This window comes from Rhipicephalus sanguineus, chromosome 1 (assembly GCF_013339695.2).
Source record: "Rhipicephalus sanguineus isolate Rsan-2018 chromosome 1, BIME_Rsan_1.4, whole genome shotgun sequence".
Taxonomy (NCBI): Eukaryota; Metazoa; Arthropoda; class Arachnida; order Ixodida; family Ixodidae; genus Rhipicephalus; species Rhipicephalus sanguineus.
This window is the reverse complement of record NC_051176.1, coordinates 75,426,604-75,442,232: the sequence shown is the minus strand read 5'-3', so window position 1 is coordinate 75,442,232 and position 15,629 is coordinate 75,426,604. Positions and strand designations below refer to the sequence as shown.

Genomic DNA, 15,629 nt, shown 5'->3' with positions numbered 1-15,629 from the left:
GACATCCTCCAGGTCCCAGTTTTCAATAATCCGCGTCAGGGGTTCAGTGCTCCTATCCCTAAATGCACGCGTGCTCGTCTTATCGTGCGCACTGAGGACACAGTTGAAATCACCAAGCATGATCAGCTGCCTTCCTGAACACAGCCGTTCTTGTTTGCCTTGAAAAAACAAGGCCCTCTCTTCCATCTTATTGGGCGCGTATACGCAAACAATACGCCACGCGGTGTTGTAAATCGAGCAGTCGAGAAAGACACACCGGCCCGACGCACACGAATAATGGGCGTTCACCTGAAGCCCCGGCAACTTCTTAACAAAAAGTAAGCATCCGGCCGATGTGCCCACTGCATGACTGACTACGACAAAAAATCTAGACGCGAAACGTTGCACCATGCTGCCGGTCTCTTCTTCTCCATCGACTTTCGTTTCCTGAACTGCCAGCACGTCTATCTCTCGTTCCGTTACAAGTCGGTAAAGCTGACTTTGTTTTCTTTTCCCCGCCAGTCCTCTATCATTTATCGTCGCGACTTTTAACGGGCAGACAGGCGCCATTTTAACGAAAGGAAAAGGGACCAACAGCATGGTGCCTACCTCTCGCGTCTAGCACGTGGCTAGACGATGCCATCGCCGGCGCTGCCATCCGGCGCCGGTACTTGGACTTGCCCTACGGGCTCCGCGTTGCTGCCACGCTTCTCGGAAGACACGTTCGGGCGCGGTCGCAGAGACGACCGCCGTACTTGGGATGACTTTACCGGGGGTTCCTCTACGCTGCCGTCGGCGGTTGGGTTCCGTCGCTGCTGGTCTCGGGGTGGGGACGCTTCGACGCGGCGGCGGCAGTGGTAGGCGTGTGGACGCCACACTTCTCCGGCTGTGGCTCCTTCGAGGTCTTAAAGTCGCCGACCTTTGCAGCTGGTTGACTGTCCGTAGCTTTCCCAGTCGTCTCGGTTGACCCAGCCAAGTCTACCGTCGCCCGTTGCTGTGCTGGAACGACACCTTTGCCGGTGTGGCCTCCCGAAGACGCTGCAGGCAGGACCTGTAATGACGGCTCGTTGGCCGTTGACCGACACGAGCCACCAGCACTTGGTTGGACCCCAGGACAGTCCGCTTTCGGGGCGTCACTGCCGGAAGTCGCCGTCGTGTCCTGTGACCCCGCCCGCTTTCCTGCCTCCTCGGTTCCCCTCGCTGCCTCCTCAGCCTCGGCGACGTCCATTAGTTCGTCGTTGTCGTCCGCTCTTGGAATCCCGGTCGCCGACGCGTAGGTACGGATACAGTCGGCGTCCGCGTGTCCATAGCGCCTGCACTTCGAGCACCGCGGCACCTTACAGTCTCGGCGAACGTGACCCGTGCCGTGGCAACGCAGGCATTGCATGGCCCTCCCGGGCACCACCACGAGGGCCAATTCACCGGCGACTCTAACCTGGTGTGGCAGGTCGTCCACCTTGAGACCGGGCTTCAACTTGAGGAGCACGCTCCTGGTAATTGAGCCCTTTTCACGCATGCCCTGGACGCGCCAACGCTCACGCGTCACCTCGGTGACGTTTCCGAACGCAGCGAAAGCTGTCCGGATGTCTTCATCCTGCACGCCGTAGAGCAGCCAATGCAGGCGAAGTTTCACCTGCTGGTCTTCAGGGTCGAATATGACACACCGGCGCCCTTTCACCTTCAGCTCCTTCAACGCAGCCAGTTTCTTCGTGGCTTCTCCGGTGTTGAGGGTCACCGCCCAGACATGGTTAATCTGGTACGCCCCCAACGCCACCACGTCAGGGAGCACACCAGCAGTGACTAGGGCGTCTCGAAAGTCTTCGACCCTGTAGGGCCTCTCACGCACGTCACCGTGCAAGAACAACGTGTTCTGAACAATTCGACCGGTAGGGAATGTAGGCAGTACAATCTCGTAGTTCTTATCATCTTCGACGGTGATCCTGTTTCCGCGGCCGGCATGGGCCGCTATCGCCGTTCCATCGGAGTCGTTCATTCTGCGTCCGTTCGCTGGCGCGCCCGGAAGTAGAATGAAGCGCGCGTGATGACCACTACACTACGAGAGCGGAACACGACACGGGGACTATTATTCAGCCTTTTCATCGAATATCTCTTTCGCAAAAAAAAAATAAATGTCAAAAGGTGATGCTCTCGCCTGGGATCGAACCAGGGACCTTGCGCGTGTAAAGCGCACGTGATGACGACTACACTACGAGAGCGGAACACGACACGGGGACTATTATTCAGCCTTTTCATCGAATATCTCTTTCGCAAAAAAAAAAAGTCAAACAAGGTGATGCTCTCGCCTGGGATCGAACCAGGGACCTTGCGCGTGTAAAGCGCACGTGATGACCACTACACTACGAGAGCTTTTTTTTTTCTTTATTGCCACCTTTGCACATAACAGAAATTTACAAGCACTTCGTAACCAGTCTAAAATCACCAGCCTGGCTGCGACTGGTTTTATTTAAAAGCGCTTCATTGCAGCCAACTCATCTAATAACGACAACCATTCGGGTTGTTCGTCCCTAGACTTGTACACATCTCGTATGTATACAATGCTTTCTGTGAAATATTCATGCGCAGATCGGGCATCTTTATCTACATGGCGCACAGCCATTCTTGTTCGCCACACGCTGTGAAGCACAAGCAACATAAACATGTCATAAGGCACACCATCTTGATTTTCCGTAGCCAAAAATCTAATACCGTATGGCGTGATTGGCAAGTCCTTTTTCAAGGTGCGCTGCAAAATGTCCCACAGAAAAACAGCGTCCCAACAGTCAAGAAAAATGTGGTTGATAGTCTCGGGTTTTTTGCAGATAAGGCAATCTATCGACCACCAGCACGAAGAAACCCTTCTCTTGTAGCCACGGTTTTACCGGCAATGTTTCGCTGTGCAGCTGGAAGAAGAATGTCTTTGCGTTTGCACGTACGGTCATCATTTTTACCCTCTTAAATACGTCACGCTCATGGCCAACATGATATATCGCTCTGTAGATGGGCTGAGGTAACATAACGTCACGTAAATCTCTGTAGAGACGCTTTCTCGTTACATCAGATAAGTAGTCTGATGAAAACCGCACCTTCAATATTCCGTATGCCATCACTACTTCTCTTAAATATCCACGCAGGTTACATTCTACAGACACATTTGATACCACATAATCAGGAATCTTGTCACACAGTACAATTTGCATAAACGTTCGCAGAAAAGGGTTACATTGGTCACGCAAAAAAATAAATCTTGACACTATTTGCTTCAGAAACAGATGAGCCAATCCTAGACCACCATTTTTGGAAGAATGAAATAAGTTTGTCCGGCTAGTACGCTCCCATACCGACCCCCAAACAAAAACTGCTAAAACTCTATGCAATTTTTGCACATTTGCTCGTGTCATGAAGAGGAACTGCAGGACATACCATACTTTACAAATAATGAACCAATTACATGCAGTCGCTCTAGAAAACATAGAAAGTTCCCTACCATGCCAGCTTTGAGTCTTTTCACGTGTACATTCACATATCTCCTTGCAATAATCATTTGTGTCTCTGTAATGCTGCAGGGGGACACCAAGGTACTTAGTTGGTACAATTGACCATCTCATATTTGCATAGTTTTGCGGGGTGGTCTCCCAAGATCCGTGCCACAAGCCTAGGCATTTATCCCAGTTTACTGCACTACCTGTGAATTTGCAAAACGAGACCACATCACGTATCACTTCACTGACACTTTCTTTATCGCGACAAAACACAGCAATGTCATCTGCATATGTTAACATTTTGACTTCACTTTCCATTAGTTGATACGCCCTTATTCTATCGTTCCCAATAATCTTCATACAGAAAGGTTCCATGTATATTGCGAATAATAAAGCTGAGATGGGATCACCCTGCCGCACGCCATTTCTCACTTGAAAGCTTTCAGTAACATGCCCATTAACCACAATACGCGTAAAGCACTTTCTATAAGCCATTTTTACCCCTTCCAATATTACAGACCCTACATTAACATATTCTAGTATCAAAAAATAAAATGTCATGGTTTACACGATCGAAGGCTTTTTCCATATCTAATTACATCATTGCCACTCTGCTCTCGAACACATCACAACTCTCCAACACACTCCTTGCGACATGAACATTGGTGTTTATTGTACGTCCTTTTATTCCACAAGTTTGATGTGGTCCAACTAATGATTTTATCACCCTCTGCAACCTACTGGCGAGAACCTTCATGAACACTTTATAATCTACATTGGCTAAGCTGATCGGTCGATAAGACTTCACGGACAATAACTTTATAGGGTCTTCGGTCTTCGGTATTAGTATTACGTGCGTCTTTCGAAATGAAGACGGAAGCTCCTTTAATCTTAAAGCCTCTGTGTATACACGATGTAAGGCTACAGATATTACGCTTCTAAATGTCTTATACATTGCTGCTCCCAATCCATCGGGTCCAGGTGCTTTGCCAACAGACAACTCGTCGATAGCTTTTTCTATCTCGGAAATATTTATCGGCATTTCCAATTGTTCTCTTTCGCTATCGGAAAGCTTTGGTATCAAACGCAGAAACTCAGTCTCAAACCCTTTATCAGCTTTCACTTCTTGGCCAAGCAAGCCATGAAAGTATTCAACGAATGCCCGCTCAATAGCTTCACCTTCTCGTTCAATTCCCCTACTTGTTGTTATCGCTTTAATTTCGTTGCTCTTGGTGTACCTCTTTTCGTCTCCTAGAGCACGCTTTGTAGGCGTTTCGCCAAGAAATAGTTTTTCTGCACGCGCTCTTATCATCGCCCCTCTGTATTTTTCAATGTCTATCGCCTCCAATTGATTCTTTAACTGCCTTATTTCTTTTGTGTACTTTCCAGGTATTTTACTTTCTAGACTCATTGCAAAGTCTAACTGACATTGCAATTCTTTTTCTTTTTCCTTTTCACTTCTATACAGCAGACTCGATCTTTCAATGGCCCTCATCTTTGTTATTTCCTTAAATCGCTCCCAGGCTTCGATTGCATTTACTTGGGGCTCAGCTAACATTTTATTAATGCTGTCCTGTACACCTTCTACAAACACTTCGTCTTTTAAAATTTTATCATTTAATTTCCATACGTCCCAGTTAAAGCTCGTCCTCTTTTGTTTATGCCCTATAGTGAACATCACTGAGCTATGGTCACTGAAGGATACACTTTTTACTTCATAATTCGAACATATTCGTATTAAATCTATTGACACATAGGCTCTGTCAAGCCTTGCATGGCTTTCGTGCTGAAAGTGTGTATAGTGCTCCCCTGCAGATAGTACTACACCTACATCTTCAAGATTACAATCTTGTGCAATTGTGTTGAGTAGCATTGCACTTTGATCTTTTACAGTTGTCTTTTTTACTCTGTCTTGAGGGTTACAAACACAATTAAAATCTCCAAGCATAATGACAGTCCTGTCGCATCTAACAAAAGACTTCAGACTCTCGAAAAAATCTCTACGTTCACCCTCTTTGTTGGGCGCGTACACACAGACAACACGCCAGTTTTTCTTATTATATGTAAAATCACATACTATAAATCTCCCAGTACTAGACACAATTACAGTCTCTTCTACAATACCAAGAGAATTTCTCAGTAGTAGTGCACAACCAGCAGACATTCCAACAGCATGAGACACACACACACTGTACCGCGCTCTAAATGGAGAGACCATGCGGTCGGTCTGATCCTGACTTTCTACTTTCGTTTCCTGAATGGCAACAACATCGAGATCATGCTCAAGCATCAATCGACTTAATTGATACTGCCGTCGTCTAGCAGCAAGGCCCCTAACGTTGAGAGTAGCAACTCTTAATTGTGTCTCGAAGTTAATAGCCATTAGGTCATAAATGGCCATCCCGGCCGCATGATCCTCACCTCTGGTTCTCTTTCATCACCATCAGGTCCACGGTTCCATGTAGCCTCACAGGCCCCCGTTCTTTTGGTCTTCAAAGCAAAGCGCCGCGTATCATTCCCGCAGCACTTAAGGCACACGTCATTAATGTGCTCCATTTGTTGAGGTACGATGCCGGGTCAATAACTTGTATCTATTGGTCCTAACCCCCGCCTTACGGGGGCTGTTGATTTGGAGGCGACCCCGTTGAAGGCATCTGCAGCTGTTGTAACTGCTGCTGCTGATGATGACTTGTCTGTCGCTGCTGAAGAGTCTGCTGCTTCGGCAGTGGTTGCTATTGCTGTGTCTGTACTTGATGAACTGTCTGCTGTTGCTGAGCCTGTTCTTGCTGCTGTTGGAGTTGGGTCGGCGGCTGGGTCTCGGCTATGCGACGTTCACTTAGGACGTTAGGTGTCGGTCTTCGGCGCACATTAATCGCGTTAGCCGGCGGTTCCTCGGAAGCTTTCATTACATTCACCTTCTTCCCTTCCGCCTCCTCCCTTGTCCTCTTGTTAGTGCTAGACGTGTCCATGTTTTCTGGCATTTCTTCCTTCGTTTCAGGCGTCGTTGCACCTTGAGTACTCCTCGTAGGTTGGGCTTCATTCGCAGGTCCTTTGTCTTTGCTACCAGTTGAAGCAGCACTCAGGGGGCGTGAAGGGGCGTTAACCTGGGTGTTGATTCCTCCCGACGTCCTCCAGTGAGCTCTTCTGCCTCGACCTCGTCCATGTGGTGCTCAGATAGTTCTTCGCTCCCCACGGGCCCGGTCACACTTGCGTATGTACTCGAACACCCGCTCTCGTCATGCCCAAAACGCCGACACACTGCGCACCGCGGGGCCCGGCACTCCCTCCTAATATGGCCTGTGCCTCGGCAACGCAGGCATAGCGGTGCTCTTCCCGCTACGACAACGAGCGTGAGGTCTCCTGCAATCCGTAACTGATGTGGGAGGTCGTCTACCGTGAGGCCTGGTTTGAGTTTGAGGCTCACCGCACGCGTCGATGAACCTTTGTCTGTGCAGCCATACACGCGCCAGCGTTCTCGCACTATTTCATTCACCTTGCCATAAGGTGCCAACGCTGCTCGCACGTCGTCATCAGGAACGTTATACAGTAGCCAATGAATCTTCAGTCTCGTATCCTGGTGGCTTGGGTCTATAGCGATACAGCGCTGGTTCTTCACCGCTATGTCACCAGCAGCAAGCATTTTCTTCTTGCCCTCAGCGCTCTTGAGTGTGATGGCCCAAACATGATTCATTTGGTACGCCCCCAAGGCAGCCACCTCGGGGAGCAAAGCCAAACGAATAAGTGCGTCCCTGAAATCCTGGACGCGGTACGGCCGCGCCCTGATATCGGCGTGCAAAAAAACTGTATGCAGCGTTGCATCACCTGATGGCAGCCGGGGCAAAATAATCTGATATTCCTGTGACGATTCGTCCATGTTCCTGGTACCGCGTCCCTGCTGGGCCGCTGATGCCGCTCCGATATCGTCGGAGCTCATTCCGCCCACGTCCGTATACTACGGTGAGCGGAAGTGGAATCAAACTACACTACGAGAGCGGAACACGACACGGGGACTATTATTCAGCCTTTTCATCGACTATCTCTTTCGCAAAAAAAAAAAATAAATGTCAAACAAGGTGATGCTCTCGCCTGGGATTGAACCAGGGACATTGCGCGTGTGAAGCGCACGTGATGACCACTACACTACGAGAGCGGAACACGACACGGGGACTATTATTCAGCCTTTTCATCGAGTATCTCTTTCGCAAAAAAAAAATAAATGTCAAACAAGGTGATTCTCGCCTGGGATCGAAACAGGGACCTTGCGCGTGTGAAGCGCACGTGATGATCACTACACTACGAGAGCTAGCTTTTTTTTTTCTTTAATGCCGAAATCATGTATTACAAGACATAAAAGCTGGCAGCCAGACTTTGGCTACCGCGGGATTAAAATCTTTTCATGCATACCAATACATCAAGTGCGGAGATCCAGTCTGGCGGATCGACCAGAGCGCGATACACATCTCGCAGACGCACGACACTTTCAATGAAATGTTCGCGAACAGGGCGTATATCTTTATCAACATGCTGATATTGCGTTCTCGTTTTCCACAAGGCGTGAAGTCCCAGGACCATGATAACGTCGTACGGAAAGCCCCCGGATACGTCTACCGGCAAGAAACGAATGCCATAAGGGTCAAGGGGTAGTTGTTTCTTTAATGTGCGTTGAAGCACATCCCAATGAAATATTGGGTCCCAACAGTCTAGAAATACATGTTCAATCGTTTCCGGTTTTTTACATAAGATGCAGTCAGTGGTCCAGGGTATAAAGATGCCTTTATCTTGGAGCCAGGTTTTAACAGCGAGTGTGTTTGTGCGCAACTGAAAGAAGAATGTTTTAACTAATCGTTGTATAGGCATTTTCTTTACTCGTTCGAGCACATCCTCTCCAGCGCCTCCGCGATGTGGGAAACGGTACAAGGGCTCTGGTAGCATGTTTTCCACCAGGTCCTTATATAGCTTTTTCTTCTTAACATTAAATAAATAATCTAACGAAAATCGTGCTTTCAGCAACCTGAACGAGAGAACCACCTCGCGCAGGTACCCGGTTACAGGGCCGTTGATCATTTCGCGGGACGACGCTATAAGTTCCGGGAGTAGTCGCCTTAGCCTCGTTTGTATGATAGTGCGGAGGAACGGGTGATTTTGATCCCGTAAATACATAAATCGCGACACAACCTGTCGCAAAAACAAATGAACAAGACCAAGGCCACCTTTCTTAATAGGGCGGAACAAATTCATTCTGCTAGTCCGCTCCCAAGTGGACACCCAAATAAAAACAGCAAAAACGCGGTGAAGTTTTTGTATGCTAACTCGTGATGCACATAGCACATTCATCACATACCAGATTTTGGAGATCAGAAAAATGTTGCAGACAGTGGCTCGTGAAAAAATAGACAATTGTCTGCCTTGCCACGCAGTAGACTTTTCTTTTGCACTTCGCGCCTGGTCAGACCAGTGCGCTTCTGGATCACGATAAGATTCAAGTGGCACGCCTAGGTAACGTGTTGGAATTGCCGACCAGCGTAACCGAGAGTAATGCTCTGGGGTAACATCCCAGTCACCATGCCAAAACCCGTAACTCTTATCCCAGTTTATTTGGGCACCGGTGCAGTCACAAAAGTCGCATACAATATTAGTGGCTTGTTTGATGCTCTCCCTGTCTGAGCAGAACACAGTAACATCATCTGCGTAAGCCAAAACTTTGACGTGTGCTGTCTCCAGCCTGAAGCCCGTAATAGCTTCCTTGTGGTCAATGGCCAAACAGAGTGGTTCGAGATAAAGTGCAAAAAGCAAAGGCGACAACGGACATCCCTGCCTCACTGAGGAGCGGACGTTCCCGCTCTCCGTAAGTTCCCCGTTTACTATAATACGCATGGTTCAGTCCGTGTACGCCATTCTGACGCCTTCTAGTATTACATGGCCAACATTTGAATGTTTGAGAATGTCCAATAAAATCTCGTGCGAGACTCGGTCAAAAGCTTTCGCCAGGTCGAGCTGCATCATTGCCACCCGCTCGCCTAGAACGTCACAACATTCAAGAACACTTCGTGCGACGTGAATGTTTGTCGCTATACTGCGGCCTTTAATACCGCAAGTCTGATGTGGACCTACCAGCTTTGTAATAACCCCCTGGAGTCTTTTGGCTAATACTTTCATAAATATTTTGCAGTCCACGTTGGTGAGGCTGATAGGACGTAAGAGCCCACGGAGAGACGTTTTTCCGGGTCATCACTCTTGGGGTATCAGCACAACGTGCGACCTTCTGAATGAAAGCGGAACTCGCTTACGGTCGTAAGCTTCAGCGAAAACCCCAAGCAACACAGGAGCTACCTTAAATTTAAAAGCTTTATAGAAGGCGGCCCCTAGGCCATCGGGCCCGGGCGCCTTGCCCAGCGTCAAGTCGCCGATTGCGTCCTCGATTTCTCTTAGAGAAATCTGCACCTCCAAACGTGCTTTAACTTCGTCGTCTAGCCTCGGCATAAAAGGTAAAAATCTCTCCCGTAACCCTTCCATAGTGTTCCTTTGTTGTCCAAGCAGATAAGTAAAATGATCGGCTATCACGCGCATGATGACCTTCCTATCCGACGTGACATCGTTGCCACTAGCTATTTGACGAATTTCTTTGTGGCACGCATATTTCTTTTCGTCAGACAACGCGCGTTTTGTTGGCCTTTCACCGACCCACAATTTTTCCGCTCTTGTTCGTATTATCGCGGCCTTGTACTTCTCAGCATCAATTTGCTCAAGTTGACTCTTCACTTCTCTCATTTCCTTCCTAAAAACACCAGGTTGGATGTTTTCCATGCAGGTAAAATATTCAAGCCGCTCACGAAGCTCACGTTCACTTTGGTTCCGCTTATGCTTGAGGATGCTACTTCTTTCTATGGCAGCTATTTTGATTCTTTGTTTAAACTCCTCCCATTCAGCAGCGAGATTTATTGACTGCGAAGCGTGTAGCTTCTCCAGTTCGTCGGTTACTACGCTTACGAAATTATCGTCCTCTAGGAGCTTCACATTAAATTTCCACAGGTTCCAATTTAACTGTGGTTTCGCCTGCACTCTGCCAAAGCCGGCAATAACCAAACAGTGGTCGCTGAAGGAAATAGGTTTCACTTCGTACGCAGTGCACAGCACAACAAGTTCGACTGAGGCATAGATTCTGTCCAGTCTTGCATGGCTATCTCGCTGAAAATGGGTGTAAGTCGGGCGAGTACCATTGGAAAAAACGCAGCCCACGTCATCTAAACCGCGATCATATACTATCTCCGATAACAACTCGGCGCTCTTATCGTGAATACGGCTCTTTTTGGACCGGTCTCTGCACAAACACAGTTGAAATCGCCTAGGAGTATTAGCACTTTCTCACAGTTTAGATACGTTAGAAACCTTTCAAAAAAAATTGTGCGATCTCTTTCGACATTCGGTGCGTAAGCACAGACAACGCGGTAACTCGTACCCGAAAGTCTAAAGTCTACCACTAAAAGGCGGCCAGATTTGCACGACTCAACCGTTTGTACGCAACTACCAAAGTCATTAAGTATGAAAACAGCACAGCCGCCCGAATTGCCAACAGCGTGACAAAATTGTACATTGAAATGAGGACGAAAAACGGATACCATTCGGTCGGCAACCTCCTGGCTTTCTATTTTGGTCTCCTGAACTGCGACCACGTCCAAATCGTTTTCGAGCAGTAATCGGCTTAATTGGCACTGTCGCCTTCTAGCGCTTAACCGTCGTACATTCAGGGTTGCTGCGCGCAAACTCGCTTTTGTTAGCTGGGCCATGACTGCAAAGGAGGTTGCCCATCCGAATGGTGTCCGTTGCGAAGAACAAACCAGAGGTGAAACTTATTGCGGTATTCTTCTCGCGGATGACACCGCGAAACAAAACCCGGCCAGTGGCCGTAAAGCTGTCGCGTTTGAAGAGCAGAGCAAACAGAGTGATCCACATTGCAGCTTTTTCCTACACCATTTTCGGCCCAACCCCACCCCTCCCCCCCTTTACCCGACATAAAACACATCTCTTACGAAGGCGGATTGCCCGCCCGCCGTGGTTCGCCCGGAATGTTAGGTCGCGGTCTAAATGGAGAGCGTCTTACACCTGGCGTTTTCGTCGGTGGCTCGCCGCCTCCACCATCGTCCCGCTGCGACTCACTGTCGACGGTCCTCTCATGCGGCCGCTTTCCGGCCATTGGGCTTCCTTCGCCGTGTGAAGAAACCATACACTTCTCGACGGGTTCAATCACGCTCACTGGAGGCTGCACCTCTGGGGGCGTATCCCGTCTAGTCGGTGCAGTGTCGACGCCTTTGACGGGCTCCTGCTGGTCCTTGGAGGTTGCATCAACTTGCCGCTTATCACGCTCGCCCTCCGGAACAGAGGACGATGTAGATGGCTGTGTTTCACGGGCGTTTGCCTGAGGTGTCGCCTCTTCCAAGTCAGCCTCATCCATGAGCAGGTCGGCGGTGACGTCGCTGCCCCAGGGCCCTGTTACGCTGGCGTACTGGCCGTCTTCGTGACCGAATCGCCGACAAAAGCCACATCGGCACAACAACAAGGGCGTGCTCACCGGACACACTTAACTGGTGTGGCAAGTCGTCGATTTTGACTCCGGAGTGCAACTTCAGAGTCACAAGCCTCGTTGTAGACCCTTTGTCGGTCAATCCCTCGGCCCTCCAGCGCTCCCTGATGATGTCGGTGACTTTACCGAAAGGCGTGAAGGCAAGGCGCACGTCCTCGTCAGGCACACTGTGGAGCAACCAGTGCACCTTCATTCGGACGTCCCTGTTGGCCGCGTCGATGACGATACAGCGCTTGCTTTTAACTTGCAGTTCACCGATGCTGACCAGCTTCTTCACCATTTCAGCGTCCTTGAAGGTAACCGCCCACACATGGCTCATGCGGTACGCCCCCAAGGCGACTACCTCGGGGAGTACCGAATGTTGAGCCAGAGCGTCGCGAAAGTCTTCTACCCTGTAGGGCCGGGCCTTGACGTCCGCGTGCAAAAACACGGTATTTAAAATAAACCGACCTGTAGGCAAACTGGGCAGAACAACCTGGTATTCGTTTTCCATTGCAGATAACCTGTTTCCGCGACCGAGCTTGGCCGCTATCTCCGCTCCGTCGGAGCTCATGAAAACACGTCCGTACGCTGTCGCGACCGGAAGTGGAATCCACTACACTACGAGAGCGGAACACGACACGGGGACTATTATTCAGCCTTTTCATCGAATATCTCTTTCGCAAAAAAAATAAATATAAAACAGGGTGATGCTCTCGCCTAGGATCGAACCAGGGACCTTGCGCGTGTAAAGCGCACGTGATGACCACTACACTATGAGAGCGCAACACGACACCAGGACTATTTTTCAGCCTTTTCATCGAATATCTCTTTCGCAAAAAAAAAAAAAAAATGTCAAACAAGGTGATGCTCTCGCCTGGGATCGAACCAGGGACCTTGCGCGTGTGAAGCGCACGTGATGACCACTACACTACGAGAGCGGAACACGACACGGGGACTATTATTCAGCCTTTTCATCGAATATCTCTTTCGCAAAAAAAAAATAAATGTCAAACAAGGTGATACTCTCGCCTGGGATCGAACCAGGGACCTTGCGCGTGTAAAGCGCACGTGATGACCACTACACTACGAGAGCGGAACACGACACGGCGACTATTATTCAGCCTTTTCATCGAATATCTCTTTCGCAAAAAAAATAAAACAAGGTGATGCTCTCGCCTGGGATCGAACCAGGGACCTTGCGCGTGTGAAGCGCACGTGATGACCACTACACTACGAGAGCGGAACACGACACGGGGACTATTATTCAGCCTTTTCATCGAATATCTCTTTCGCAAAAAAAAATAAATGTCAAACAAGGTGATGCTCTCGCCTGGGATCGAACCAGGGACCTTGCGCGTGTAAAGCGCACGTGATGACCACTACACTACGAGAGCGAAACACGACACGGCGACTATTATTCAGCCTTTTCATCGAATATCTCTTTCGCAAAAAAAAAAAATAAATGTCAAACAAGGTGATGCTCTCGCCTGGGATCGAACCAGGGACCTTGCGCGTGTGAAGCGCACGTGCTGACCACTACACTACGAGAGCGGAACACGACACGGGGACTATTATTCAGTATTTTCATCGAATATCTCTTTCGCAAAAAAAAATAAATGTCAAACAAGGTGATGCTCTCGCCTGGGATCGAACCAGGGACCTTGCGCGTGTGAGGCGCACGTGATGACCACTACACTACGAGAGCGGAACACGACACGGGGACTATTATTCAGCCTTTTCATCGAATATCTCTTTCGCAAAAAAAAATAAATGTCAAACAAGGTGATGCTCTCGCCTGGGATCGAACCAGGGACCTTGCGCGTGTGAGGCGCACGTGCTGACCACTACACCACGAGAGCGGAACACGACACGGGGACTATTATTCAGCCTTTTCATCGAATATCTCTTTCGCAAAAAAAATAAATGTCAAACAAGGTGATGCTCTCGCCTGGGATCGAACAAGGGACCTTGCGCGTGTGAAGCGCACGTGATGACCACTACACTACGAGAGCGGAACACAAAACGGGGACTATTATTCAGCCTTTTCATCGAATATCTCTTTCGCAAAAAAAAATAAATGTCAAACAAGGTGATGCTCTCGCCTGGGATCGAACCAGGGACCTTGCGCGTGTAAAGCGCACGTGATGACCACTACACTACGAGAGCGGAACACGACACGGCGACTATTATTCAGCCTTTTCATCGAATATCTCTTTCGCAAAAAAAAATAAATGTCAAACAAGGTGATGCTCTCGCCTGGGATCGAACCAGGGACCTTGCGCGTGTGAAGCGCACGTGCTGACCACTGCACTACGAGAGCGGAACACGACACGGGGACTATTATTCAGTATTTTCATCGAATATCTCTTTCGCAAAAAAAAATAAATGTCAAACAAGGTGATGCTCTCGCCTGGGATCGAACCAGGGACCTTGCGCGTGTGAGGCGCACGTGATGACCACTACACTACGAGAGCGGAACACGACACGGGGACTATTATTCAGCCTTTTCATCGAATATCTCTTTCGCAAAAAATAATAAATGTCAAACAAGGTGATGCTCTCGCCTGGGATCGAACCAGGGACCTTGCGCGTGTGAAGCGCACGTGATGACCACTACACTACGAGAGCGGAACACGACACGGGGACTATTATTCAGCCTTTTCATCGAATATCTCTTTCGCAAAAAAAAATGTCAAACAAGGTGATGCTCTCGCCTGGGATCGAACCAGGGACCTTGCGCGTGTGAAGCGCACGTGATGGCCACTACACTACGAGAGCGGAACACGACACGGGCACTATTATTCAGCCTTTTCATCGAATATCTCTTTCGCAAAAAAAAAAATAGATGTCAAACAAGGTGATGCTCTCGCCAGGGATCGAACCAGGGACCTTGCGCGTGTAAAGCGCACGTGATCACCACTACACTACGAGAGCGGAACACGACACGGGGACTATTATTCAGCCTTTTCATCGAATATCTCTTTCGCAAAAAAAATAAATGTCAAACAAGGTGATGCTCTCGCCTGGGATCGAACCAGGGACCTTGCGCGTGTGAAGCGCACGTGATGACCACTACACTACGAGAGCGGATTTTTTTTTTTTTCTTTATTGCCTGCATGCATAACAAAGGAATACATATGTACATGCTAAAACATGTCAACCACACTTTGGCTAACATTACATTATTAAAATCTCTTAAGTTTCACTAACTCATCAAGAATCTCCACCCACACGGGTGGTTCACTCTGCGCACGATATATTTCCCGAATATACGCAATACTTTCGATGATGTTGACTCTCGTCGAACGGGCATCCACATGTCTAACTGCCATTCTCGTTTTCCACAGACTGTGGAGGCCAAGGAGCATAAACATATCGTGCGGAACTCCCCCCGCATTATCTGTTGGTAAAAAACGAATTCCCAAAGGCGTAATCGGTAGTTCTTTTTTAAGGGTCCGCTGTAAGACGTCCCAGTGGAAGATTGCATCCCAGCAGTCGATGAAAGCATGTTCGATGGTTTCTGGTTTGTTGCAAAGCAAGCAGTTTACAGTCCATGGAACATCTATGCCTTTTTCATCCAGCCATGTTTTTACGGGTAGCGTGTTTGTATG

General features: G+C 48.8%; 1 protein-coding gene and 19 non-coding genes across 20 annotated transcripts; all 20 read right to left on the bottom strand.

Annotated features, from left to right (window-relative positions):
* Positions 1-2,122: 2,122 nt before the first annotated feature.
* Trnav-uac (transfer RNA valine (anticodon UAC)) lies at positions 2,123-2,195 on the bottom strand. Its single transcript has one exon. It is a non-coding gene; the product is annotated as a tRNA-Val (tRNA).
* Positions 2,196-2,273: 78 nt separating this feature from the next.
* Trnav-uac (transfer RNA valine (anticodon UAC)) lies at positions 2,274-2,346 on the bottom strand. Its single transcript has one exon. It is a non-coding gene; the product is annotated as a tRNA-Val (tRNA).
* Positions 2,347-6,510: 4,164 nt separating this feature from the next.
* On the bottom strand, positions 6,511-7,392 carry LOC119400744 (uncharacterized). Its single transcript, XM_037667737.2, has one exon. The coding sequence runs from the start codon at positions 7,390-7,392 to the stop codon at positions 6,538-6,540; it is 855 nt and encodes a 284-aa protein (XP_037523665.1). The 3' UTR covers positions 6,511-6,537.
* Positions 7,393-7,535: 143 nt separating this feature from the next.
* Trnav-cac (transfer RNA valine (anticodon CAC)) lies at positions 7,536-7,608 on the bottom strand. Its single transcript has one exon. It is a non-coding gene; the product is annotated as a tRNA-Val (tRNA).
* A 5,118-nt stretch (positions 7,609-12,726) lies between these two features.
* On the bottom strand, positions 12,727-12,799 carry Trnav-uac (transfer RNA valine (anticodon UAC)). Its single transcript has one exon. It is a non-coding gene; the product is annotated as a tRNA-Val (tRNA).
* An 84-nt stretch (positions 12,800-12,883) lies between these two features.
* Trnav-cac (transfer RNA valine (anticodon CAC)) lies at positions 12,884-12,956 on the bottom strand. Its single transcript has one exon. It is a non-coding gene; the product is annotated as a tRNA-Val (tRNA).
* Positions 12,957-13,038: 82 nt separating this feature from the next.
* Positions 13,039-13,111, bottom strand: Trnav-uac (transfer RNA valine (anticodon UAC)). Its single transcript has one exon. It is a non-coding gene; the product is annotated as a tRNA-Val (tRNA).
* A 74-nt stretch (positions 13,112-13,185) lies between these two features.
* Trnav-cac (transfer RNA valine (anticodon CAC)) lies at positions 13,186-13,258 on the bottom strand. Its single transcript has one exon. It is a non-coding gene; the product is annotated as a tRNA-Val (tRNA).
* An 81-nt stretch (positions 13,259-13,339) lies between these two features.
* On the bottom strand, positions 13,340-13,412 carry Trnav-uac (transfer RNA valine (anticodon UAC)). Its single transcript has one exon. It is a non-coding gene; the product is annotated as a tRNA-Val (tRNA).
* An 84-nt stretch (positions 13,413-13,496) lies between these two features.
* Trnav-cac (transfer RNA valine (anticodon CAC)) lies at positions 13,497-13,569 on the bottom strand. Its single transcript has one exon. It is a non-coding gene; the product is annotated as a tRNA-Val (tRNA).
* An 81-nt stretch (positions 13,570-13,650) lies between these two features.
* On the bottom strand, positions 13,651-13,723 carry Trnav-cac (transfer RNA valine (anticodon CAC)). Its single transcript has one exon. It is a non-coding gene; the product is annotated as a tRNA-Val (tRNA).
* Positions 13,724-13,804: 81 nt separating this feature from the next.
* Positions 13,805-13,877, bottom strand: Trnav-cac (transfer RNA valine (anticodon CAC)). Its single transcript has one exon. It is a non-coding gene; the product is annotated as a tRNA-Val (tRNA).
* An 80-nt stretch (positions 13,878-13,957) lies between these two features.
* Trnav-cac (transfer RNA valine (anticodon CAC)) lies at positions 13,958-14,030 on the bottom strand. Its single transcript has one exon. It is a non-coding gene; the product is annotated as a tRNA-Val (tRNA).
* Positions 14,031-14,111: 81 nt separating this feature from the next.
* Positions 14,112-14,184, bottom strand: Trnav-uac (transfer RNA valine (anticodon UAC)). Its single transcript has one exon. It is a non-coding gene; the product is annotated as a tRNA-Val (tRNA).
* Positions 14,185-14,265: 81 nt separating this feature from the next.
* Positions 14,266-14,338, bottom strand: Trnav-cac (transfer RNA valine (anticodon CAC)). Its single transcript has one exon. It is a non-coding gene; the product is annotated as a tRNA-Val (tRNA).
* Positions 14,339-14,419: 81 nt separating this feature from the next.
* Positions 14,420-14,492, bottom strand: Trnav-cac (transfer RNA valine (anticodon CAC)). Its single transcript has one exon. It is a non-coding gene; the product is annotated as a tRNA-Val (tRNA).
* An 81-nt stretch (positions 14,493-14,573) lies between these two features.
* On the bottom strand, positions 14,574-14,646 carry Trnav-cac (transfer RNA valine (anticodon CAC)). Its single transcript has one exon. It is a non-coding gene; the product is annotated as a tRNA-Val (tRNA).
* Positions 14,647-14,723: 77 nt separating this feature from the next.
* Positions 14,724-14,796, bottom strand: Trnav-cac (transfer RNA valine (anticodon CAC)). The gene has a single exon. It is a non-coding gene; the product is annotated as a tRNA-Val (tRNA).
* An 83-nt stretch (positions 14,797-14,879) lies between these two features.
* Trnav-uac (transfer RNA valine (anticodon UAC)) lies at positions 14,880-14,952 on the bottom strand. The gene has a single exon. It is a non-coding gene; the product is annotated as a tRNA-Val (tRNA).
* Positions 14,953-15,032: 80 nt separating this feature from the next.
* Trnav-cac (transfer RNA valine (anticodon CAC)) lies at positions 15,033-15,105 on the bottom strand. Its single transcript has one exon. It is a non-coding gene; the product is annotated as a tRNA-Val (tRNA).
* Positions 15,106-15,629: the final 524 nt, after the last annotated feature.

Excerpts from the sequence above, each read along its gene's own strand:
- LOC119400744 (XM_037667737.2), bottom strand. The coding sequence starts at position 7,392 with ATGAGCTCCGACGATATCGGAGCGGCATCAGCGGCCCAGCAGGGACGC.